This window comes from Carcharodon carcharias, chromosome 15 (assembly GCF_017639515.1).
Source record: "Carcharodon carcharias isolate sCarCar2 chromosome 15, sCarCar2.pri, whole genome shotgun sequence".
Taxonomy (NCBI): Eukaryota; Metazoa; Chordata; class Chondrichthyes; order Lamniformes; family Lamnidae; genus Carcharodon; species Carcharodon carcharias.
Genome location: NC_054481.1, coordinates 102206075 through 102233832, shown reverse-complemented (window position 1 = coordinate 102233832; position 27758 = coordinate 102206075). Strand labels below are relative to the sequence as shown.

General features: G+C 45.0%; 1 protein-coding gene across 1 annotated transcript in view; it reads right to left on the bottom strand.

Moving 5' to 3' along the window:
* Window positions 1-27758, bottom strand: part of LOC121288263 (immunoglobulin superfamily member 21-like) — a 274563-nt gene that overhangs the window by 86026 nt on the left and 160779 nt on the right. Inside the window, exons 5-6 of the mRNA XM_041206770.1 lie at window positions 6652-6767; window positions 5085-5547 (exon numbers count right to left, since the gene is read on the bottom strand). Of these exons, the coding sequence (XP_041062704.1) occupies window positions 5085-5547; window positions 6652-6767 (579 nt within the window). The remainder of the gene's footprint in view (window positions 1-5084; window positions 5548-6651; window positions 6768-27758) is intronic.

Here is a 27758-nt window from a genome sequence, read left to right as displayed (position 1 = left end):
AAAAAAACTCTTCTGGAGATGGAGGTACCCTAGCATTCATGGCAACAGGGAATGTTCTCCATCAAAAAAGTACAATCCACAGACTTAATGAAGACTCTCATTATCACTATGACTACTGAGATAACCCCGTCCTCCATAGCGTTTTGGCAATTGCTACGCAGTGTATACAGGCAGGAGATCATGATCCTGAGGCAGAAGAGTAAGATATTATTCAGATTAAACATCCAAACCCACCATCATCCACATATCTTGGCATCCTATATACAGGCAGCACCTCCCCAACCCAGGCTTCTTCAACAGCATCTCCACCAGCCTGAAGGATGAGGGCGGCAGATGCATGGTAACACCATTAGCGCCATCACACACCGACTTGGACATATAGGGCAGTTCCTTCATTATCGGTGAGTCAAAGTCATGTAACTCCCTTCCCAACAGCATTGCGGAAACATCTTCACCACATGGACTGCAGTGGTTTAAGAAGAAGGCATATCACAACCCTCTTAATCGCAATTCACAATGGGCAGTAAATGCCAGCCTCATCTGCAATGCTCATATCTTGAGAATGAATGAAGTAAAGATAATGATTCAGTGTCAACTTGCTTATGGATATCAGTTTGACTCCTCAGATGAGTGTGATTTCACATGTCACTGTGGGTTTTGGCATGATATCTAGGCTGGCATTTAACTGGATGCTGCCTTTTGGACGAAATGTTCAGCTGAGACTCCATCTGCCTGCTCAATTGGACGTATGAGGTGCCATAGCACTCTTCAAAGAAGAACAGAGAGTTCTCCTGATACCCAAGCAAAGATTTCTTCTTCAACCAACACCATCAAAGACAGATTATCTGGTTATCCATCTGCTGTTTTGGGACCTTTTATGGAGTGCAAATTGGCTGCTGTGGTTGCTTAGGTAACAACTGTGCATTTCAAAAGTAATCTATTGGTTAAAGACACTTTGAGATGTCCAGAGGGTGTGGTAAGGTCCCACATAAATCAAGTAATTTTCTCTTCCTTTATGGGATGCCTGCCAAATTTGAAAGAATTGTTCCATCTGCTTCAGATGTCCAGGTTTTAGCTTGCTGGACCAAGCCAAGCAGTGATCTCTAAACCTATCAGTCTGTAGAAGCAATCTTTTGAAACACTGAACACCCAAACTTTACAACTCCACGGCAACATCTGTGAAATCAGTGAGGGGAAACTTTGACACATTCCTGAATATAACATTTTGTGTCCAGCTCCATCTGTGCCAATCCATATCTATACATCCTATCCCCTCCGAATGAGTCGAATTAAATAAGAATGGGGTTGTTCAAGGACAGGTCTATACCAATACTTAGGGTGACATACTGCCCAGTTTAAAGTAGTCACGCGAGACATTTTGACAAATACTAGGCAATCTAATTTTCAATTCTGCATCTATTGTGGTGCTCGGAGAGATGAGAACCCTGTCTCTGCTCATGAGAAAAAACAGGGGCCTCAACATATCGACCACTGTCACACAAACACAACAGGAAGTAAGCAATAATAACAGATTGCACTTGTTTAGTGTCCAACATAGAAAAATGTCTCAAAACACTTCACAGAGGCGTAATCAAAAAATGAGCACCTAGCCACAGAAATAAATACTGGGAGTGATGGCCAAAAGCTTGCTCAAGGAGATGGACCTTACAAAGGATCTCAAAACAGAGCCAGGAGGTAGAGAACTGGATGTAATTGAGTGTGGGATCGAGGCATTCGAAGACCTGGTTACCATTTTTGAGGAAGGAGGGATGACATTGTTTCGAAGGAGCGGGATGATACCTGAGAAGAACGAGCATTTACAATGTCAGCTAGCAGGGGTTAGGAAGGGAGCTGAGTGGACAGCACTCAACATAAGAAAGTGTAAAAGGTGAACACACTATTTAGCTCATTGAGTCATCCCCTTAAAGGATTGTGTACAATTGTATTATGGCAGCTTCTTAACCAATCTACATTTGCTGAAGGAGGTGATAAAAACACCTGGAAAATTTGTAGGAAGTCCAATCTGTGAACTTTGTTCAGGTCATATTGGCATGTCCTGAATAATGTGCCATTCAGTGCTACATAAACTATTCAATCATCTCTGCCCTAGTTTGTCCTTATAACCCTCAATCCTACTGCTAGTCAGAAAACAATCCAAGGCATTCTGCTGTAACGGTGTTTGGGCTGGATGAATGACCTGTCAGTGAAACTGTGACTATGGCTATGGGAGCCAGCAATCCTGGGGCTGTTTTTCTCCTGATTAAATCATGCTACTTCAACAACAGCAACATGCATTTATATAGCACTTTTAATGTAGGAAAATGTCCCAAAGCACTTCGCGGAGGAGAAAAGGACCGGGCGTCAAGAACATCTGGGAAGGTTCGGCAAAGTGGCTACAAAACTGGTTGGAAATGGATTCTGGGGAGATTTTTAAAGAGGGTGTGTGGGGGGGGGCAAGGCAACAGAAGTCTCTGCCACCAAAGGAGGAACAGAAGGCTCAGATGCACAGGAGTCTAGAGAGCCACAGAATGTGGGACGGCAAGAAAGGCTGGAGAAAATTACAGATGGGGTGAATCCACAGAGGAATTTGGAAATAAGGAAGGTAATTTTAAACCCCGCATTCTCGTGGGCATGAAGTCAATGTAGATCAGCAAGAATGCGAATGATGGGACAATGGAATTTAATACAAGGCAGGATGCAGATACGTGCATTGTGACATTCTCTTCAGCTGGTGCCACTCATTGGCAAGTGGTTTCCTTCGTTTGCACAACACTGGCAGGTGCTCACTGTTCAATCGCTGTTAAATCCTCCTAACTCCTCAGAAAACATCCACTCTGGGAATTTACCCAGGCGTCCTCTGGATTGGCTGCTGTAATTCCAGCGGAAGATTGGTGGTGGATTCCAGTTTCCATGGTGGGACCGGGGTTCCTGCCCATCTTGCACCGAGGTTACGGGGAATTTCGGGGGCAGTACGATGAGGAAATTCTGGGTGTCTGTTATTCTGAATCAGGGCCAGCATGAGCCCCCGAATAGGATTCCACAGATTTCCAGAATCCACATTATCTTGCTTTGGTCTCTGTGCTAATGATTAATTTACGAGTTACATAGAAAAGTTCACACAGGATTCATCCCAATTGGTTTCTAAGGGATTGTGATATAATGAAGAATGCCTACTTCTCACATTTACTATTTCATCAATTGATGCCAATAGGCACAGCTAATCCCAGCCAGTGAACCATATTCCAGAGAATTGCATTTTATAGTGCTGTAAAACACAGGCTATAAAATAGAGTTGTTACATTACATCATTATTAGATATTGGACATGTGGCACAATGCATGGTCAGGGCTTTTGTTAAATGCCCATCACATCATTAAATGTTTGTTTGTTGAACACAGCAGAAAGAAAATGCAAGGGTTGCTGTGGAAAATAAAACAACAATTCCTTTTTCCGTTCAGTGCGTGTTTCACAAGTCAAGGTTCCATATTCCCTGCACCCGGCATGAAAGCTTGTTCTCTCGGGCTCCGCCGGAAGATACACTGCTGAGGGAAGGCCGGAGGTTCAATCCCTGGCTTGTGCCCTGCTGGGCCATCTCAATTTGAGGTAATGGTCGGGGCGCTAGGATTAGCCCCAGCACTCGTGGGCTTGGGAGATGATGGGCTGGATTTTATCCCGGGCTTTGGGGGGTCCAACTTTGGCACCATTTCAGGGTCCTGACCCTGTGCGTTTTTATAGGGCGCCTGCCAGCTTAATTTTATGGGAGGTGGCTAATTAATAAGCCGCTTCCTTGTTCGCCGTCCAATTCAGGAGGTCAGGCAGCAGATGGCAAACTGGAGTACCAACTGGATGAGGCTGAAGGCAGGGGCAGCCGGCAGCTCCACCGGGAAAGGTGAATGCTGCTCAGGCAGAGGGTCCGAGTTTGCACCTGTACATTTTGACCAGTTTTACTGGCGATACCGCCAAGGGGGATTGAGAAAGATAAGTTTTGGATTATTTTTGCTGAGCTGGGAGGAACAGGAGTGGTCCTCCAGGGACCCCCAAAAAGAACTGGCCTGCTGCCATCCTGACCTCTTCCCCTTTGTGATCACAAAGCCCAGCAGGTCTTACCTTCCTGTTGGGTGACCAGTTGCTCAACTTGATACTACGCTAGCCAGAGTCAAGTGAGCTGCATTGGGACGCCATTTTGACCCCTGACCTTTTTGTCGCCAAAACAGGTGGGCAGCAAGTTGCTATTCTGCGGGATTTCCCAGCCCCACCATGGCGGGACTCAGCAGGGGAAATGTGGCCGACCAGCCAATACGCCATTGACTTTCGGTGGAACCGGATGACCCTGGAAAATCCCACCCATTGTTTGATATTCAGACAAAAACTACTGGATAGTGATCTAGAAAATCTGGTTGATTTATTAATTCCCAGTGATGCTGAGGCGATTTGTAGCACCTTAACCATTGTCCCCAGCATGGATGAAACATGGTTGAAGTACAGGTCATAGCACGCTTAAGACCTCATTGTCTTTCAGTCTCAGACAGTGGGAGCTGTGGCTTAGTGGCAGCATTCTTGCCTCTGAGTCAGAAGATTGTGAGCTCAAGCCCCACTCCAGAGGCTTGAATGTGCAATCTGGGCTGACACTCATCTGAGGAAGAACTATGCTGTTGGAGGTGTCATCTTTCAGATGAGACATTGAACCACCTTCCCTCTCAGGTGAAAGTAAGAGATCCTGTGGTGCTATTTGAAGAAGGGCAGGGGAGCCCTTCTGGTGTCCTGGCCAATATTTAACCCTTCAAATAAAATAACCTGGTCATTTATTTAATTACTGTGTGGGAGCTTGCTTTGCACTGTTTGCTTGCAATATTTCCTACATTAAACAGTGACAACACTTCAAAGATATCTCACTGCCTGTAAAGTGCTTTGGGAAACCGTGAGGTGGTGAAAGGTGCTATATAATGCAAGTTCTCCCTCTTACTATACTGGGTCTCATATCTATCTAGTAAACCATTGCGGGTAGTTGATCCCTTACCCTCAAGGTGATTCTATAAAATTGTTCTGCACCCTGTTTTATTGAAGCAATAATTTGTCAGACTTACCCAGTATCACCTCAGACTGCATTGGCATTGACAGGGCCGGGTGCTTCACCTCACAGCTGAACAAGGCATTATTATCCAGGTCAGGGTTCAAAGTCCAGGTGATCATGGCCCGGACTTCGACAGTCCCATCGCTGACGGGAATCTGTGTGTGCCGGAACAGATACTCTGGGTCGCTGGGATAAATCCACCTCGGGAACTCCCGGCTGATGACTGTCTCTGGAATCTTTTCTGCTTCAGTGGTTGCTGAGGCGATGCTATCGGTGATGCTCCGTGAGGGCCTCTCCGTGAAGAGCCTGCCTCCACCTTCAAAATCCAGCAAGGACAAAGATTTCTGCATCTTCGTGTCGTCCATATCCCGGCTGATAAGGTTCTGAGGGACTCGACCTTTCCTCATGCCTGCATCTGAGGATGTCTGAGACACGTGGAGGACTTCAACCAGTTCACCGTCTCGCTTGAAATACACCTACCGGGAACACACACAAATGTTAAAACCTTCAGGAAACAGATAGGCAGGACTGTACACCGAAAGGTTTCAGGAACATAAAATGTTTGGACTGTTCAGACTGTTCAAATGTTTGGACAAGCTGTTCAGTTTCAATGGATCAAGCCACAACTGAGTCACCTTGTTACCACATTCTCAGACCCCTCTCAATCCTGAGGCTCTGGATTGTCAAAATAAGGCACGGTCCGGGATCAGACCATCTCATTTGTCTTTTTGTTTTGGTGCTGCAGGAGTCGTCAGCTGCCCTTGTAAAATGGGAAATTGACGTGATGTACCTGGCAAGGGTTAAAAGAAAAGAAGGGAGCACAAGGGAGATATCTGGCCTGTGCAGAGCGCCATTGTGCTTGCTCCATTTCAAAGGGGCTCAGGTGCAAGGAGCTGCATTACAAAATACCTCAAAGTATCTGAGGTAGTGAGGAATCCGAGAAATCAAGGTGTGGGTAAAATCAGACATTAAACTTCTGGTTTGCCTCAGATGGAAAGCAACAGCATTAGCACTGCCACAAGTTGGAAGCACAAGGAATTCTGTCAGTCAGGCCGCCCAGCCTTTTTGAAGGAGGAAGGGAGGAGGAGAAACTGAAACAGCCTCTTTATGGCTTGATGCAACCACTTTATTCACGGCTCCTGTAAACAAAGATGTTAAGCGTTAAGCGAATTCTTGCGCTTAGTTCATCTGTTGGGGACAGGGATACTTCGAAGGCTTGTGAAGATGTTGCTCAAAAGGGTAGAATCTTCAGTGTACTATAACCTGAAACAGTCAGAGGTGGGTCTGTCTTTGCAGTTGCAATCTGATCATGATTGACATCTTGTCTATCATATTAACAATGGGGCAGGCCTGGTACCACCTTAACAGCTGGGCAGTTATGGACCACACTGGCAATCACTCTGCCCTCAGAGGCATGCTCGGACACCTACTGTCTAATTCCCCCATACCACTGGCAGAGTTGTTGGATTAGCCCCTAGCCTGGCTTTTCTGCATAAGATAGCAGGGAAAAACAAGGAGACCGAGGGAGAAAATCAAAACAAAATAAAATTGCAGTCCATTCCCTCCTGCTGCCAACATACCGTGGGAGCCGGCTTCCCTCCAGAAACGATGCAGACCAGCGTGAAGTTCTGAGCCTCGTAGCGGCTGAAAGCTGCGGGCGCATCTGCTGCGATGACTGAGATTGAGGAAGGGGGTGCTGGAGGATAAAAACATTTGAGGTTTCAGCACGATTTACCTAATTACAGCAGAGCCAGTACATCTCAATAAGGAATGTCAGCGAGACTAATGCAGGTGAAAGTGGCGATTTCCTAAGTGCAATTTGTCCTATCTCTAGAATGTCTTCCCTGTCTCTAGAATTTTATATCCATAACTGTAGTTCTTGCAGAAGTTTTACTGGGCATACGATTTATTGCCCAAGCAACTCAAGTTTGCAAAAATAGGTTAAATTTACAGGCATGGCAAACTATCTGGCCTCATTGGCCAATCTGATTGGGCGGCAGCTCTTGAGGGCGAGACTTCCTCCCACTGAGGGGCAGGAGTCCCACTCTTTCCAAGCTTAGCCCACTGGAAATGCGCTAAGGCTGCTGGGCGAGCTTCTTTCAGGTGTGTCAGCTGCCGGCCGACTCTGCTTCTGGTTAGTGTGAGGTGAGGAGGCAGGCAGTCTGTACCCCGCCTGTAAAATCCAGCCCCTGGTACTTGAGAATACTCTCTTCCCTATATTTATGATTCATCATGGACGGACAGGATATAGATCTCACCTTCCTTGTTAAGAGACTTTAATGTACGCAAGTCATACGTACACAAATCCCTGAAGGTGGCAAGACAAGTGATAAGGCTGTTAAAAACAAAACGTTTGACATGATAGGCTTTTTAAATGGAGACATAGAGCACAAAAGCAAGGAAGTTATGATAAACCATTAGTTCGGCCACAACTGGAAGGCACCACACTTTAGGAAGGATGTGTAGGCCTTAGAAAGGAGATTTACTAGAGTGGTACCAGGGACGAGGGACTTCACTTATTTTAAGAGAAGCTGGGACAATTCTATTTAGAGCAAAGAAATTTAAATACAATAGAGATGTTCAAAATTATCAGGGCTTCAATTGTGTAAATAAGAGCAACTGTTTCCAAGGGCAGGAGGGTTGGTAATTAGAGGGCATCAATTTAAGATAACCACTAAACGAACCTGGGGGAGAGGAGGAGGATTATTTTATGCAGTAAATTGTTATGATGTGGAATACACTTGCCTGAAAGGGTGGTGGAAGCAGATTCAGTAGTAACTTTCAAAGAGGAAGTGGATATATATTTGACAAGGAAAAACGTGCAAGGCTATGATAAAAAGCAGGGTAATGGGACTAACTGGATAGCTCTTTGAAAGCACCAGCACAGACAGCATAGACCAAGGCCTGAATTTTTTCCATGCAAGCGAGCCTCCCCATCATAGCAATGATGGCGGATGCGCCTGGAAATGGAAGTTCCGTCCCCTGAACATGGCACCTACCATTTTCACAGGGGTGGTAATGAGGTCCGTGTTGGGGTTTGCGCACGCGCGTTGCACGGCGGCAGCTGCCCATTCAAGTTCACTCAAGTCGGATTTTGGTCTCACACGCGTGTGAAACATGACATGCTCAGACCTGGTAGGAGCAGGTCAGAACTTGGTGAATTTCTCCAGATAGTCAGGGTCCATCCCCCTTTGGAGAGATGCAGGTACCCATGAGGAATTTAATTTAAATTTGTCTTAACCACTCCAGAATTGGCAAAAACTCAACTCAAACTGTCCCACTTTAACTCAAGGGTGTAGGAAGGTTGGTTGCTTGACCTGCAGGGCAGCTTTTTTTTGCCTCTACTGACTCATGCACCCAGGTGTCAAGAAGAAATTTGTGCTTGAGAAGGGCACATTTTGCTTTGTGTGAAGGAGGGCAGAATATGGGCATGGTACTCTCAGACACAGACACCATAGAAGCCAGTTAACATGAGCAGTCGAGGGCCAGAGGGAGAGCAGAACATCAGGAGGAAGAGGCAGCACCGTGCACACCAGGAAGGAGGAGGAGGAGAGGCAGGACAACCAGGTACTACCCTGAGGGAAGGGTGTACAGGCCTAGAACATCCTACTTCAATATGACGGAGAACAAGTGTCGAAGGCAACTGAGGCTAAGCTGTGAGGTGGTGACAACAGGGCCAGGGAGAGAAATCATGGGTCTCTGTGTTTCTCCTCTTTCCAGGGCCCTTAATCCCCACACTCACCCGCAACTGCCATCCCCCCCCTCCACTTAACCCTCCCCCTCAACCATGCATGATATTTTTCCACTTTTAAGATTCATCAATTAATTCATTGATCAGAGAAAGGTCCTAGTAAAATAATACTCCCATTGCTGGCGCCTGGTTACAAATATCATCCGATTATATATGCAGCATGGGTCATTAATATTAAGAGCAGCGACAATATAATGCAGTGTTAGCTTGTGTGAGCCTTATAGCTGATCCCACTGCAACCGTTAAACAAACCAAAGCGTACAAAGTTTACTTTGTCAGCATCGTGCAATATTGTTAGCTTGACAGGAAAATAGTGTATTAGTTATTTATAACACTGTGCAGACGATAAAACACTGATTTCGGTGACTGCCTTAGCCTCATTAACGTGTTCTGCACATTGCATCATATGGACAAGGTGACAGTAAATTCACATCTGGAAGAAAGATTCAATACTTGCAACCCAGATAAACTGCACAAGACTTTTTTTCATTCCCTAGAAGAATTAGAAGACTTTCTCCTGCCTGGGTGGATGATATTATTCAATACAATTATTTCTCAGAGATGGTGTAATTGGATTCTATTTTATCCGTAATCTAACAGCATAGAAAGATCAAGTGATTCCTGAGAAAAAAAGTGAAATGATTGAACAACATAGGTCTTCACTGTTGGTGAGAAGCATTGGAGTCCTCAGGTGTCTCTGTATGACACAACTTTTAAGAGGCTAGAGGACAAAGACTGAATGGTTCACAATTATATCTGTGTTTTCTTGATTAGCAAGTCTGAAGACTCTGCAGATTGCTGCTTTTCACTACAATAAATTTTCAATATCTACAATGCAACACAACTTAATCATGAGCAGAATATTGCCATCGGCGTGTGAGGGCGGGCCCGACACGCCGACACATAAAATGATGCGCGATGACTTTGGGCGTGCGTCCCGATGTCATCGCGCGTCATTTTGACATTGCATTTGGTGGGCACGCGCAAGAGGCGGCTGCGCACCCTCCGAACAGTCAACAGCCTATTAAGACCATTAATAAAGCAATTAAAGTTGTAAACAACGTCGCCCGTCCAACTGTTGGCGCCAACAGGCGAAGAGCCCAAGCGGCCTTCGCATTTTTCAGGAAACCTGATCCACAAGCGGGATGAGGTTTCCTGAATCTTGTATAAACTAAATAAATACATTTTCTTGATTTCACAAACATGTCCCAGCCCATGTGATACTGTCACATGAGGGGACATGTTTAAATAATTTTTAACTTTATTATTTAAAAACTTTTATTAACAATTTAATCTCCCTGAGGCAACTCCGTGCTAGCCTCAACTCTCCCTCCTCTCCCCGCCCGCACAGGGAGCGCTGAGCACTCTTGGCCGCGTGTTAAGCTGGGTGGGCAACAATCAGCTCCACACTTGTCCCTGCCCACTCCTGCCCAGCCCGCCTGACATAGGTAAGATTCTACTTATGATATTGCATTCCTCAAACAGCTCATAAAAACACCAAGATAGAGTGGGATAATAGGTGGATAGACAAAAGGACAAGATTGAAGTCAATGGAAAAGGCTCTTGAGACTCATATGCAGGATAAAACGGGTGACTATTTCACTATGAGCCCATTATGTACTCCTGTCCTAGCAATTTCGCCCCACAAAGCAACAAAATAAACAGAACTCCAGCTATGATTCCATCCCCTGTTTGCAAGACATTTATGGATGACCAAGGCCATTCAGCCCAACTCATCTCATCCATCCGGAATGATATACAAACATACATGTTAGGAGCAGGAATAAGCGATTCGGCCCCTTGAGCCTGCTCCGCCATTTGATAACACTGCCCACATTATATCAGTGACTACAACTCAAAAGTATTTAATTGGCTATAAAGCAATTTGATACATTGCGAAAGAAGCTGTATAAAGTAGGTTTTGTCTTTATTTCATTACATTTGCATGTAATTAGCACTGTGACTGTAGCAATGGTGAAATTGGAGGTCCAATGCTTTTCTCTAGCGATAATTAATCACACAGCAATCAACTGATGTTAGGAAAGTGGCTACAAAGAAAACACTACATTTACAAAGAAATTCAACTCTGTAGCTAATATGGCCTTACCATTCTGATATCTCTGATGCCAACCTACAATATACATAAATGGCATCGGCTCCTTTTACGCTAATGACACTATCCCCAGGATTTGTCAATCAGTCAACTATCAGCATCTTAGGAAAAATATAGATTAAATTGTTGATCTGAATTTTTCAGAGAAGAATGATACAAGGTACATAAATTCAGTATGGCCTCAACTCAAGAACTGGATTGTTTCCCTCTCCCCCAGAAGCTGTCATACAAATTGTGTTGTATACTGTCAATTTACAGCCTAAGATTGAGTTAATGAATAAAAAAACTCAAAGCAAAAAGAGTGACACTCTTACCCCACACTCCTGACCCCCTCCACACCACCCCACCACTCCCAAACCCCTCAACCCCTAAAAGGCCCCAGCCTCACCTGACCATCTCCAACACTCCCCGCCTCAGCATCCAATTGGATCTAAAATAGAGATTCCACTTACCATTTTTCAAGCAAGATTTTTCTTCAGTTGCTGCACTGCTGTTTCCTTTTGGGCAGCTTTGTGGCTTTCTGGGGGGTGGGAGGAGCTTTTAAAAAAAAATCAGAAAGGTTGGAAGCAGTGCTGCAACTCACTAAAATTGATCTGACCGGCTGTTAAACAATCAGAATCTCAGGATCACGGTTCCGATTTTTTAAAAGTTGGACTTTCAGGTCTGCAGCTCTGCCCTCTGGCTGCTCAGGTAGGGGGACAACCGGGTACTCCATTCAGAACAACGAGCATGCCCCCATCCCCACCCCATTCCCCTCTCCCCCCAGTGTTTGGAACCATCTGCGTCCCTTCTCCCAGGCTTTTGGGTGTACAGACAAAGGACAGCCTACCTCAAAATGTCGAAGAAGCAGTGTCGATGGTGACTGAGGCTGGGCCGTGAGGTGGTGACAGATGTATGTCACATGCTCCAGCAACAACTCGAGCCATGCTCTATCGCCTTCACACCCTGCCAGTGGCTGTAACGGTATCCGTTGCTCTCAATTTTTATGCCTCAGGCTCTTACCAGAGCTCATCGGGAGACCTGTCTGGTATATCCCAATCAGCAGCACAGAGCTGCCTTAAAGCTGTAACTAATGCTCTCTTTGCTCATGTGGGGGATCACATTAATTTCCCTATACATTTGGCATCTCAGACACAAACAGCCATGGCCTTTTCCCAATTAGCAGGCTTCCCTCAGCTGAAGGGTGTTATTGATTGCGCCCATGTTGTCATAAAGGCTCCAACTCATAATTTGGACACCTTCGTCAAATGAATGTCTTTCCACTCACTCAACGTGCAGGTTGTTTGTAATCACAACAAGTTCTTTCTTCAAGTGTGTGTAAGGTTTCCAGGTAGTTGCCATGACTCCTTCAAACTAAGGAGTTCCCAATTCTCTCAGCTATTTCAGCCACCAACGCAGATCCATGATTGGCTTCTAGGGGACAAGGGCTACCTCTCAAGAACTTGGCTAATGACCCCCACCCCCCCCATCCCAACATTAGGAGTCCTCAAACTGAGGTAGAGTGCAACTACAGCAGGAGCCTTGTTGTCACAAGCAGTACAATCGAGCAGGCCATTGGCATTCAAAGAATGCACTTCAGGTGCCTCGGTCGCTCAGGTGGAGCTCTGCTGTATGCCCCAGCAAGGGTATTAAGAAGAGCAATGGTGTGCTGCATGCTGCAAAACATTGCATTGCAAAGGGACCTAGAAATTGATGATGATGACGCTGCGGGCAGAGCTCTAACCTTGGAGAAGGAGGAGGAGGCTGAGGAAGATGGTGAGGAGGAGGAAGAATCCCCGGGCCATTCTGACAATTCCCAAAAGGAGGAGGATAAGGCGGCCGCCAATGGCCGAGCAGCTGTGAGGCACGGTCATGTAGCCAGCAGGAGGGGATCATTGCCAGGCATGTCCTTGTGCAAAATCAATTCTCATAAAGCCCTCCAAACTCACAATTGCCATTAGCCAGTCCCTGGTGAGCAACTTCAAAGTAATGAATCTTTTACATTGACACCACAATTACTCAGGGGAATGTATACCCCCCACAAGGGAGAGAATCAACATCAATGAGTTTGACTCAGTTACATTAAAGTGGCTGAAACCCTTATTATTAAAACCACATGTCTCAGCACATTACAAACACACATGGTAAGGAGTCCTTTACAACCTGGTCCCCTCACATAAGCACCAGTGCCTGAAAATAAGGTGTCAAAGCCACCACTTTGCCTATAAACCAACCATTCCCCAATGTTGAGAGTGACATGACTTAAGATTTTACATTCTCTACGTGTTGATAGGATTGCATATGCCAGCAAACATGCAGGCAAGGCACACCGTGCAGGATGAGCCCACAACTGAGCAACAACAGATCTATGAATGAATTTGAGCACCATCAACTCCAGCCAATGGTCCAGTTTCTGGTCTGGGCGCCAAATGCAACATTCACAACTCCCTTACAAAGCATACACTCACCAACTGGAATGCAAATGCTGCCAAGTAATGGGTGCAGCAGACAAGCAACATTCCCTGGAACATACATGGCATGTCGAGCTGTGATGCGTACACCTATGGAAATGTGCGACAATGCGTGTGAATGAATGCCTTGCACCCAGCGTTCATGTAAGAGATGCACCTGCTGCCAACATGTGTTTGTGGAGTAATTCTGATCACTGAGCCTCCAAAGCTGAGTTTGGATGGACAATGATAGAAGCAAGGAGCATCTCAACAGCTTGAGCCTTTGGACGCTGCAACCTCACGTGAAAGACCGGAGAAGGTAGAAGCCCTCCAATGCCTCACAAATATGGGCGAGATGGACCTCAACAGGCTGCCTTCATTGTACAAACATACGAATCAGAAACAGCGTTAGGCCATTTGGCTCTCAAGCCTACTTCACCATTCAATAAAATCATGGTTGATCTGATTGTGGCCTCATCTCCACATTCTGCCTACCCCCGATAAGCTTTGATTCCCTTGTTAGTCAAGAATCTATCTACCTCCGCCTTAAAAATATTCATTGATCCTGCCTTCACTGCTCTCTGGGGAAGAGAGTTCCAAAGATTCACAGCCCTACGAGAGAAAGAATTTAAATGGGAGGCCCCTTATTTTTAAACTGTGTTCCTGGTAAGAATGTCCTTCACAATGTTACCATTCTTTTGGAGATCTGTGGTGTACAAACACATACTGAGTCAAAAATGAGTGTCAGTAAATATTTTCAAAAAGTGCTCAAATGCAATGTATACAATGTGAATATTGTAACCATGGTGAACCCATTAGTGCTCTAGATGAGATGAAGCCCACTGCTCACACACACTCCTACAAAATGCCCCCTCCATGCAGCCTTGGAGCGTTGGACACAAGCTGCTCACTTCTTGGTCTATATGGCAATGAGGAGCGTGGTGGCCAGCCTCATTGCGCAAGCACCTGTCGGGGACCTCCTTCCAACTGCAGCCTCTCCATCTCTATATAGGGGTAGCCATGGTCATTGGCACATGCGGAGCAAAGGCTCTGGTGGAAGGGCTGGTGAGGTGGAAGAAGATGAGGGTGCTGAGAGATTTCTGGTGTCTTCACCAAATGTCTGACGCTGGGTCAGGGAATTTTTAGAATTCAGGTTCGAGGAGCTGGAAGTTTTCCCACATCTGCACACCCAAGGATGAAAATCTAGGCCCAACTGCTTGTAGATCACAATGGATTATTGTAGAATCCATTAGGGCACTTCTGTCTCAGCTAGGATCTACGGTTTAAATTTACCTTGATCAAGAGGGACACACATTTCCCATCTAATATCACACACAAAATAAGCTTTTATACTCAAGCTCATTTTCATTGGCCATTGTCACTGCCCCAACAAAAAATTCACAGCATGTCACCTGCTGAAGATAAAAGTCTAGCTAACCTGATAGGTTAATGAGTAAAGGCACTAAGCTTTATAGCACAAAGCTATACATATTGTAAGATACCAGGTTAAAATCTGAGTGCATACTCAGATACACTCTTCTCGCCTGGGACAGCAATTCAGCTGAGTTCAGTGAAAATCAGCCATGATTTCTGCTTATGACCTTCCCTCAGCAGGAAAGAGTGGACACTGGGTCCCCAATGCCCTGCATGATTATATTTTATGATGACACTCACTTGTCCAGGTTTACAGAGGAAGAGTAATATCTTGGGAAAAGTGTTAGAAGTAAAGCCTGTACCTCGACCACAGTCAACGTGCAGTGGAGGAAAGTGAAGGGAGAAGTCCAGATGAATAACCTGCCTCGTGTTTCTTACTAGTGAGCTGATTCATTAAAGTGGAAACAATTTGTAGCAAGATCAGCGGAACTGAAACATCTAAATCCAGGTTTTATAATTGAATAGGAGAAATAAGAGATAAAGAAAGGGTAATGTGTGTCACATCCAATTATTGTTTTGCTGTACTGACCTCTATTAATATGTGGTGTGTGGGTTAGGTTCATCATACTAATGGATGCCCTACAGTGCGATGATAATTTGTTGTGACAATGATCCAGACGCAGCCCTTTTGTGGTTTTATAATCAACCAAACTTTTCTGCTGCCTCACGAATGTGATGTCACTCGTGCCATTAACAGGAGAAGGAATTGGCTGTTCCAGTTGGCGGTTATACACTGTTACAAAGCGATGGGATGGCAGGATTGATGCTGGGAGCTGAGGCCTGGATCTCGACCCATGTCTCTCAGGAGAGACACCGAGTGAAGGTCATGGCCTTCCCTTCAGGGACAGATAGAAAATGGCCAGGTGGACTCTCACTGGGCAATGTTCAAGTGTCTGCCATCTGCCGGCCTACAGGGGTGGTCACTCTCCCATGCACACGCCAGAGACTCACAGTGTCTCCGGGACACGGACACTTAAGTTTCCATGGAAAGATCCCTCCCTGCTCTTCAGAAGGTGCTGACTGAAACTGGGGCACAGCAATGCAACTGTATCATCTCCCTTGAGTGACTCATTACCAAATTTGTTATTTTAGGAAGGAATACAGCAGGTTGGAGGTTGAGATTGAACCAACGAGAACTCCTAAGCGATGTAAACCTGTTCTCAGTCGGTCTACTTTCCTCTTGCCACTGGAGAATGTGTCTTCTTCACACTTCACCAGGGGCTGAATTTTATGTTGATTGGGTGGGTGGGGGCTCGATCCGATTGATCGCGAAATTGTGCGAGATGATGTTGGGCAAGTGTCCTGACGTCATCCTGAGCTCGTGCGATATTTCACTCGGCGAGCAAGCGCAAAAGTCGGAAGCGCGCCCACCAACAATTAGGAGGGTAATTAAGCCCATTAACGGAACAATTGTCTGTTATTTTTCATAGCCCATCCAACCTTATGGTTGGTGGACGGGCGAATTGGCCAGGCGGCCTTTACATTTTCATCCAACCTCATCCAAGGGTGGGATAAGGTTTCCAATTTTAAATAAAATAAAAATCTGTGGGCAGCATATGTTCATGTGCCTGACTGTGATGCTTGGATTTTTTTTTCTCTGATTTTCAAAACTTTATTTCATGGGTCTGCAACTCCCCGAGGCAGCTGTCAGCCTTCAGGCAGCTTTCTCTCAGCGTTCACCCACGCCCGCATAGATGTCACTGCCCGCCCTCTTCCTGCAACCCACCCCCCACTCCGGCAGCGCTGAGCTTTCCAGCGCATGCTTCACTTTGGCTGGCTGTTAGTTTGGCCAGCCAGTGTGAAATCGCGGTCGGGGGCCGATCGCAGTCAGCGGCCTGTTTCCCGGCTGATCTTGGGCCTGCCGCCGAGCTGAAAATTCAGGCCTTGAAGATTGTGTGGGAACTGCCCACTGCCCAGCTGTTCTCATAGAACCTTTGCATCATTGCTTTTGTCACAGGCAATCATAACATATTCCCTTTTATTGCCCGTGACCAAATATGTGGGTGTGTGTATGCTCTTACCTTCAGACAGATTGAGTCAATTTGAATAACCCAGCAGCAAGCTTTTGTATTTTAAAATGAAGGGAGTTAATTTATTTCTCATACACTTGCCTTGGAGGTTAACGAAAACATGACATTTCACTCATATGACTCACCCACACTACCACATGTACAATAACTAGATAACAGTTGATGGTAAAACAGTAATTATAAAAATGGAATTTAACTTAGTCCCCATTTTGGTGCAGGCCTGATGTTTCATGGTCAAGTTGTTACTTTAGCTAAAGCAAAGGGGTCTAAAAAGGAGAGTTCTCAGTAGTTATGATGGTTCCTAGATTTGATCTGCCCAGAGGTTGTTTTCACAGGTAGGTTTGAAAATGGAATGGGTTAGAGGAAAGAAAGAGACTTAGTTTCTCTTTCAAGATATTGTAGGTAGTTAATTTGCTGCTTAACTGGCTGCAGCATTAAAAGATAACTTTAAAGGCTACATTTTAAGAAATAGTAAAACTGGAACTTAAGGTGGCTCCTCAGAGCTACCAGAAAAACAATGTAAATTTTGTGTTATATCTTTATCAGGGAGCCAAGATGGCTGCTATATCATGTGACCTCACATCAATGTCAATTCATGTTCCCAAATAAGTGAATCTGGTAATAATAGTCTTAAGTTTTCTCCTATTTGTAATTTTTTCGATAGTCAAACCCTTTAGATTTGACAAGGCAAACTTGCATTTTTATAATGAAAGTGTCGATGGAGTTTTGTTTATCTCATGGCCAATACCTCAGTGATTCAATATCATAAAAAATATTTTTGTCCCCTTGTCCTCTTGAGAGATGAGATGGTTTAATCCATAAAAAGTCTGGTAGGTCTGAGGAGCCATTTTAAGTTCCAGTTTTATTATTTCTTAAAATGTAGTCTTTAAAAATATCTTTTAAGATTTATAATAACATCATGCAGGTATTGTACCATTATGCTATGAATTCTGGGATGCTTTTGCAACCATTGAGTTGTGGACAGGAATGTCAGAACTGACTCTGATATCAGAACAGTTGAAATCAATGTGAGGGCATCATCCTGAGGCACAAAGTTCTCTGGCAGGCTACACTTCAAGCCTTCTCACCACAGCAACAATGGTGCAACTGATATGCCAGAAGCTCGAAGAAGCTTCAGTGGCCTTTGTACATTCATGAGGTAGCCCCAATGGTATGGTGCCACTTCACCCATTTCAGCAACAGAGAGAAAACAGTACAGGCTGGGCCCAAGATGGCAGAGGCAACCCATATGCCACTGTCAGCACTAGCCTATGAATGCTGCCAGCAGTGTTCCCAGTCAGAGGTGCCCTGGGAAACCCTCATGAGAAGAATGCCTCTGAACCTTGGATCATTTAAGTTGGAGTGTGCTCTCTGACATTACACCATAACGTTGACTCTAGTAGCATGAGCAAAGGGGCCAGGAAAGGAGGAGTAAATTTGAGAGAGAAAATAGATTTTACAGATAAGAAATGCTTCCTGCTCCTTTTTCCTCAAGGTATTATATCACTCCAGCATCAGCACTAAGGCTAGAAAGCTGGCCAATCCCAATTTACCTCTGCTAGAGACATTTCCACATTTCGATAGGGGTTTAATAGCCACTTCACTGCTGTGGGTCAGCCAACATTAACCCAACTACAAAGAACACAATTCAGGACTCGCTGTGCATTAGTCGCATTCTTCAAAAGCTCATTTCATGAGAGGTCTTGGCTGGCCTTGTGAATGCAGTGCATGAACAGACTTTTTCAGTTATTTGAAATCAAGATCAGCAAGGCCTGCCATGAAATTGCCAACAGAGAGTGAATGCTGTACGAATCTTAGACTGCTGGAAGAAGTCCTGCAACTTTTGGAAATCCCAATCCTTAACAGAAGCTCTCTGAGACGGTACAGATTGTGAACCCATCTATAGCCTGCTGCTTGCAATGTACACATGTTCTAATATGAACCAAATATAATGTGATAACTGAGATTAATGTGCTACTAGGCTACAAATTGTAAAGACACTCATGTGTAGAGAAAATTCAGCCTGACTGTTCGTGTAAATTCATGCTTGTTGGAAAGGCCACATTGAAGGCAGGGAACAAAGAAAGAGGTTTTGTGTGGGGAAGGAGTAGGTACATTCTATGCTATTTATCTTTGAACATGCTCAAACTAGATTATTCTGGCTATCAATTGGCACTGCAAGAATTTCAAAAGTGCTTCTCTGATCCACCTACGCAAACAACTACATCCTTGTGTGTTATCAATACCTTTGGTTAAAAGGTGACATTTTTCTTACAATCCCAGAACGGAGGTAGCATGGGAGGCAGTAGTTTCTGTGAAAAGGTCATGTTTCCATGGGAGGCTTAGCTCTGTGATTTTATTAGCCATGAAACCCTTCTCTGAGTAGAGTCTCCGAAGTGAAAGAGCTGGCGAGGGGGCGAGACAGAACGTCCTGCTCTCAAGTACCTCTTGACTACATACATGGGCCATGAGCTAAACACAACACATCTGTGGTTAATATAGAAGTATTCAGGCAGAAAATGTAACTGCAAAGTGAATCATTATTATAGTGCAGAAGGAAGCCATTCAGCCCATCATATTTGCACCTGCTCTCTGAATGACCAATTCACTTAGTGCCACTCTCCTGCCTTCTTCCCACAATTCAGCCTTTTCGAATAACAATCTAATACCCTTTTAAAGGTTTCAATTGAACCTGCCTCCACCACAATCACAGGCAGTGCATTCTACTTAAGCACTCGATGCTTGAAAAATTTTCCTCATGTCGCTTTTGCTTCTTTCACCAATTACTTTAAATCTGTGCCTTCTTGTTCTCAATCCTTTCACAAGTGGGAACAGTTTCTCCCTGTCTACTTTGCCCGGACCACTCATGATTTTGAATACCACAATCAAATCTCCTCTTAACCTTCTTTTCTCCGAGGAAAACAGTCCCAACTTGTCCAATCTATCTTCATAACTGAAGTTCCTTATCCCATTCTTTTCTGCACTCTCTCCAACGCTTCCCCATCCTTCCTAAAGTATGGCACCCAGAACTGGACGCAATACTCCAGTTCAGGCCGAACAAGTTCATAACCTCCTTGCTTTCTTTTGATTTCTGTTGTCCTGCCTCAAGTCCTACTTCTCAATATGACTGCAGTCCAGCAGCATTCCAACTTATCCACTGTTTATGTCGTACACATTTCTGAAAATAGATCTCTGGGATGTTTGAATTTTGGAATGTGGTGCTCCAGGGCAGAGCTACAGTTGGTGGAAGCAGATTTGGGTCTGGCGATCATTGTAGACACCTCTCTACCCACAGGTTTTGTTGATGGGAGATCATGCACCCTGTGAACTGCAGCACTGACTTTGGCTTCCAAATTCCCACTGTGCGCTCTTGCTGTGTGAACCTCTGTGCTGGGGGACCTCAATTGTTAATATTACTGGGCTCCCGATCATCTTAGGATTGGAAAATCTAAGGCATCACAAAATCCAGAAAAATAGTAGCAGGAGGAGCCAGCCCCTTCCATCAATTTTAGTGAGGAGGGTTCGTATAGCGATGGTACCAGGGCAGGCTTCAGACACACTTGGAGATGCAGAGTGCAGGCTCACCAACTCTGAAGCTTTTCCAGAACTTTCCGGTTCTTTGAAAGAGCTATTCAATTAGTCCCATTCCCTCTGCTCTCTCCACATAGCCCTGAAAATCTTTCACCGTCAAGAATTTTTCAACCTTCCTTTTAAAAGTTACTATTGAATCTGCTTCCACCACCCTTTCAGGCAGTGCAATCCAAATCATAACAGCCGGGTGTGCAAAAAAAAATACTCCCACCTCATTTCTAGCTCGTAAAGTGGAGAATGCTGGACCATGTATGCTGTATGCCTACTTCATTTGGCTGTGGAAAGCTGTGGGGTGAGGCCTGGATACTGAGAGAGAGTTAAGAACTCAAGCAGTCAGAATGACAAGGCTAAGGCAAATAGGGAAGACTTCTTTGGCCTAAGGTCTAATGTGCAGCAAGTGCCAGCTGGCATGGCATATGCTGCAGTAGCCTCAGTAAAGACCATAAGGAATGCGAGTATATCTCACATTGATGCTCACACTGCAGCCCTGGGGAAGCTTTGGATGACAAAATACAAGAAGCTGTGAAGGATTGTTTCAACTCATTAGGAAAATGTGACTGCTGGCTTTCATATTAACTTCTCTCATTAGCAGCAAAACTGCAAACTACTCTACCTGAGGGACTGTATTATCTCCTACTGTGTTCTAATAACCTGTGCGTGTGGAGTGAACATGTCCTCTGTGGTATGATGTGAGATAGCATACTTGGCTTTCATGCTGGAGACTGCCCTATGCCAATAGCTTGTCCAATACAATTATCAGTAGAATATACCTACATACATATGGACATACGAATTAGGAGCAGGAGTAGGCCAATCGGCCCCTCGAGCCTGCTCTGCCATTTAATAAGATCATGGCTAATCTGACTTCTCTCCATTCCCACCTACCCCCTATAACTTATCACTCCCTTGCTCATCAAGAATCCATCTACCTCTGACATGGGTAAGGAATTCCAACCTCTGAACCCTTAATTATAAGGGCAACACCTTCAGGATTGTTTGAAGCTGGGAGGCAATGGGTGGCTAGTTTCCTCAGTAGTGGGGAAGTGTCTTTCAGAATCACTAGCTCCTCAAACACCCCACCAACAACCGCTTAGGGACTACAACATGTAGGACTCATTGATTTAAGAAAAAGCACAAAAAGGCATAAATAGTTGGTAAACTCATCTTATCCATTCACTTAGTGCTCCTTCGGGGAAAGATGTTGCTGCTCCTTACCCTCCTGTCATGGGTCCTACTAAGAGTTGCTGAATTTAAAGCTAATGCCTCCATCAATGACAATAATGTGGAGGATACAGTTTGTGACTTCCTCATCAGGGTAGATGTGAACACACTAAAGATGTGCTCAGTCACCTCCCTGTTCTGAGCATGGTCCTCTGGGTGTCATTCATTCAGCTGGTGTATGGTTTGCATAGAGGCATTGTGAGCCACGGTTGCAACATAATGGGCATTGAGAAGTTTACTCCATTTAAACAATTCCATTATTTTAAATGAAATGTTAGTCAAACTAATGGATCTTTCAATGCCGGCATCAACTTGGTCATCTTTTTAAAAAATAAACATGCCATTAGCTTATTTCCACATTAAGCATATCTTACTGGGAGAGTAACTTAGAGACCAGAGGATGTGAGTTCTAATCCCACAGTAACAGTTTGAGAATTTGAAATCAGCTTTTAAAAGTCTGGAATTAAAAGCTGGCAACGGTAAGATTGACTATGAAATGGTCAGATTATCATGAAAACCCAATGGGGATCTTTAATATCTTTTGGGAAGGGAAACCTTCCGTCCTTATCCAGACTTGCCTACGTGTGACTGCGGCCATATAGTTGAGACATAACTGGCCTCTGGAGTTCTACAGGGGCAACAAGGCATGGACAATATGCTTGTGACACCCATATCCTGAGTATGAATAATAAGAAGGAGAGCTTATTCAGATGGATTCCAATCCATTCCACGAATGCTCTGCCCACGAGGCAGGGTCTCAGCTCTTTTGCCTGCTGATGCCTCAACCTGAACTACTTTCCTGGGCAGCTTTTGTCAGTAGTGGTTTACGATTGCTTTCCACTCTCAGGGACAAGGCAGATCCCAAGTCTACCTCAGCCAGAGCAGGAATTGAACCCATACTGTTGGCATTATTCTGAGCTACATGCTAGCCAACTGAACTAACCAGCCCCCACATTCAAATAGATATCAAAGCGTAAGCTATGTGAAGCACAGTGTGTTCTCCCATTATCCTGGCCAACAGTCCTTGCTTTCTGAACATCACAAGAATATAGAGGAACTGATTATTTACATTATTTGTAGGAGATTTGTGCATACCAATTGGCTGCTTTGTTGGTCTACATAACAACAATGACTACTCTTAGAAGTACTTCATTCTGTGGAACATTTTGTGATGCTCTGAGAATACAAGCACATTCTTTTAAAAAATATACATATTTTAGAGAGACTAAAGCTCCAAATAGTGTTCATGTTCCAACACACCTGAAGAAGAGTCCATACGGACTCAAAACATTAACTCTGTCTTTCTCTCCACAGATGCTGTCTGACCTGCTGAGTTTTTCCAGCATTTTTTGTTTTTGTTTCAGGTTTCTCACATCCGCAGTAATTTGCCTTTATCATAGTGTTTGTGTTACTGGACTACTAATCCCAAAGCCTGGACTAATGATGTGGAGACATGGGGCGGGATTCTCTGGTCCTGCCCGTCATCGTGGGTGGGACGAAAAATTTAACGGACCAGCAAAAGGCCTGTCAACTACGGGCGGGAATTTCTGGTCCCGCTCAAAATGTTGCCCATGGGTTCATACCCCACTATGGCAACAGGGGAATTTAAATTCAATTAAATAAATCTTCAATTAAAAAGCTGATATCAGTATTGGTGACCTCAATTGTTATTTAAAAAAGAAAAACAGCCTTTTGGGGAAGGAAATCTGCCATCCTTGCCCAGTCTGGTCCACATGTGACTCTAGACCCACAGCAATGTGGTTGGTTCTGAAATGGCCAAAGAAGCCACCCAATTGTATTCAAGAAAGGTGCCTCCTCACTCTCACTAGAGACACCACACCCCGTGAATGAATAACTGCATTCAAATAGCAGATAAAGAGGTCTTGGGTGCAGTCTAGCGTGGACACATTACAAATTCATATTCTGTACTTTGCAGATTCCACCACGAGAAGGGAATCCACTGAAATAAACACGTTGAGCAGAATTTTTAGCTTGGCAGGCGGGCGCCTGAACTGATTGGACGTGAAACCGCGTGAGGCGACATTGGGCAAGCGTCCTGATGTCATCCGGCGCACGCGAAATATTTCGGTAGGCACCCGCCCACAATTAAGAAGCCAATTAAGGTTATTAAAGGTGGAACCATCTCCGATTTTTCGTGGTCCGTCCAACCTTACAGTTGGCGAATTGGCCAGGTAGACTTTGCATTTTTCCTGAAGCCTCATCCAAGGGCGGGATGAGGTTTCCGTTATTAAATGAAAGAAAAAGAAAAATTTATGGACAGCATTTTTATCATGTGTATATTCAGGTAACTGACTGTGATGCTTCGACAATTTTTCCCCCGATTTAAAAAAATGCATTCAATGCTTTTCAGGTCTTCAGCTCCCTGGGGCAGCTCTCGGCCTTCAGGGAGCTTTCTGTCTGCGCTCGCCTGCACCTGCACTGACATCAGCGTCCACCCTCCTCCCACCCCCACCCCTGCTGAGCTTCTCAGCGCGCGTTTCGGGGGCCGATCGTGATTGGGGGCCGATCGCGGTTGGCGGTCTGTTCCCCGGCCGATCCTGGACCCGCCGATCTGCCCAGTGTCTCAACTCGCCTGAGGCATCACAGGCACCAAGTGCCAGTTACTTTCGCCAGTGATGACAATGATGCCCTGGATGAGGTCGCCAGACCTGTGGGGTCATACATATTAGCTCAGTCTGGGGAAAGGAGAACGGAATAAGTGGATAGTTCCTTCAAAGAGCTGGGGCCAATATGATGAAATGAATGGTTCCCCCGGGGTTGTAAAATTGCAGTGCAATGTGTAATATTTATAGGTTGCAAGAAGCGTAAGCTCTGGCGGGGGAGCTATCTGCCCACATGCTCAGCCCCCGCCCTCTGCCCACCCACCCCAGCACAACAACTGCACACACACCACAGCCTGATTTTGAGAATGCCCACATTTCAAAGTTGTCAGAACCAATGATGAAACCCGGACAAATCCACTGCTGCATTCTGTGTAGAACAGATCGCCCACTCTCAAACATAAACAGATGAAAGAATAGGCTATTTTGCATTCTTAATAGTTGTTAAAGGAAGGTATCATGCATGCAATGAAGGTTCAATTCTGAAGCTCATATTAAAAAAAAAATCATTGATAATTTCATGGCAGCAGGTGGGACGTTTGGTTTATCCGACACAGCAAGGTGGAGGCAGCTTTTGGAAAAGGAGTCATGATCCAGCTGTGGTGCGCAAAAGTTTTGGGGCATAATTACTGTAAATAAAACCATCAAACCATCAAGAAAACCTAGATTCGTGACCTGGTTGCCAAATATTTTCCAACCCACCGTGGTATTTTCATTATTTCAGGGGACGTGCGCCAAGGAATTGAATTAACACATCCACATAGTATGCTGAGATGGCCCAGCACTGAGGTGCCCTGGGTTAATGACTGTACCTCCACTGATGTCAAATCTGTTCTCCCTGGCTCTTGGCTTCTATCTCCCAACAGTGTCAATTAGCTCTGTACGTTTCAAGACAAAGTGTTTTTCTTTGGGGACTGCAAGGTGAAAACTGCTTCCAATTAATCTTATAAATTAGATTTAATTGGTACACTTTGCTAGTCAGTTACTTCCTTAGAAAGTTATGTTGAGATTTCTATTTAAAATGAAAACAATTTATGTTAATATATGAAAAGAAACATGGACATAAGCCCGGTGATGATGATCAGACACCATCTCTTGGGCTGCATTAAATGAAGAGCCTCTAATGGTTACCACTTATAGTATAGATAAATATTTTTTTAATTACATTTTTAATAACATTTGCATTTGCTTTTGCAACCCTTTTGCCAAAACCCATCAAATGCAAGCGGTTCAGAAATTAAAGATCCCTTGGTAGCATTCAAAGAACAGCAAGGATTTATCCTGATGTCTTGGTTAATAACCTTCCTTCCACCAGCAGAGTGGATCATTTGTCTCATGGCTGTTTGTGGGATCGTGCTTGCACACTATGATTGCTGCGGTCACTGAATAACAAGTAACCTATTGTACGTGAGGTGATAAAACCTCAAAAAATGTGCAACTCCCCTTCTCCTTCAGCCTTCCCTTCAATTCACAGGCTTGCAAAATGTAAACTTTGTGTCATCTGATCACAACTGCCTAATTTACCTCAGCTTTCTCCTGCTCCTCTCAAGATTGGAGTCCTGCACTAAAGCCTTGGCCCCTCACCTTGGCTTCTCAATAACAAATAAAATATGGATCCTTATATTAACCAGCTGGATTGCTGTAAAAACCCAACTGGTCACCTAATGGCTTTCAAGGAAGAGAACACTCTACCTTGGCTCAGTTTGCCCTATATGCAGTTAACTCTTGATGTCTTTTTCATTTTTTCTTGGGATGTGAGTGTTGATGGCAAGGCCAGCATTTGTTGCCCCTCCCTAATTGCCTTAAACTGAGTGACTTGCTAGGCAATTTTAGAAAACATTGCTGGGGAGGTGGAATCACATGTAGACCAAACCAAGTAAGGAGAGAAGATTTCCATCCTAAAGGACATTAGTGAACCACATGATGACAGGACATTAGTGAACCAATTGATGCTGGTTGTCATGGTCACCATTACTGAGACTAGCTTTATATTCCAAGTTTATGAATTGAATTTAAAGTCCACGAGCTGCCATGGTGGGATTTGTGCCCATGTCCTCAGACCATTAGCCTAGGCCTATTACACCACTATTCCCTCAGGGCAATCAACACCGAATGTTGTTCTTCCCAATGTTCCAAGAGAAAAAACATTAAAAGATTACAAAAAGTATGGGATAGTTGCAAGTCATCCTGCTATAAGGGGTAATTTTCAGAGCCTTGTATGCTAGTGCAAAGCCCCACTTGATTCAAACATGTGTTGGACACATGGAGTGGAATTGGCCCAGTTTGCACTAAGTGAGGTAGCGGGTGGGTAAAACTGTTGGCTGCAGTGGTGGGTTTTCATGCTGTATCGTCCCAAACCCACCGTGTTAGTTATGCATTCCCAGGAAACAGGCCGTTTCAAAGGCAGGTGGGCTCTCACTCGCCAGCCACACCATCACCTCGTCGCTTCATCAAGCCGGGCACCATATTTAAAGTCCAGCCATGCGCACACATCTCAGTGTTTCCAGCCCACGACTACTGCAGAGGAGATGTCCACGTTAGGCAAAAAGGCTGCACCCCCCAGGGTTTAGTGACGTGTCACTGGAATGCCTTTTGGATGCCATGGAAGCCTGCCGCAATGTCCTCTACCCCCGCTCTGGCCACAGGATAGTCAGCGGTGTGACCAACCAGGCTTGGTAGGCAATGGCAGTGGTGATCCGTGCCAATGCTGCACAGAAGAGGTTGGCCATCCAATGCAGATAGAGGATGAATGACCTCATCCATGCAGCCAGGGTAAGGCAACCATCTCATCACCCTAAACTCACATGCTCAAGCCCATTACACATACACTGGCATCTCATTCCCGGCCAGCTCAAGGGGCATCACCACCCATTCTCACACACATACTCTCACATCTCCATCTGGCTTCATCTCCTCTGGAGACTGCCTCCTCAGCCCTTGCCATCTTGAGGCCACTTGCACAGATCATCATGTGCCCCCACACACACCCTGGGTTACCCTCCTTTTCCATTACAGCTTTCGTAAGTGCTGACTGAAGCAAAATAGGCAAACAAGCCTTGAAGTCCTGAGCCAAGTGCAGCCGCCAGGTGCAAGTCGCTTATGTGCTGTTGTGAAACACGTCAGCGTGTTTTCCCACAGACGATCCACTGGCGGGCTGAGCAGATGATTGTGAACTGGTTTCACGCCATTGTGAAACTGATCACGTCATATCGTCCGCTCACGCCTCCGAACACGCCCGACACTGGCGGGCACAAAAAAATCCCGGCCATGGTTATAACACTATTCTCTGACATACACTTGCCACTTGTAAGACTCCCCATCAACGACTGTTAAGTACTGAGGGGCACACATTATCATCAGCCGAATGTGAGCCAAGTTACTGCAGCCTGGAGAAAGCTCCCTCACAATGCTTTCGCCTAATGGTTCTTCGGCACTGAAAAAATATCTTCAGCTACCAATTCAGAATGTGTTGAAGAGCTACAATGGGACTTGCATTA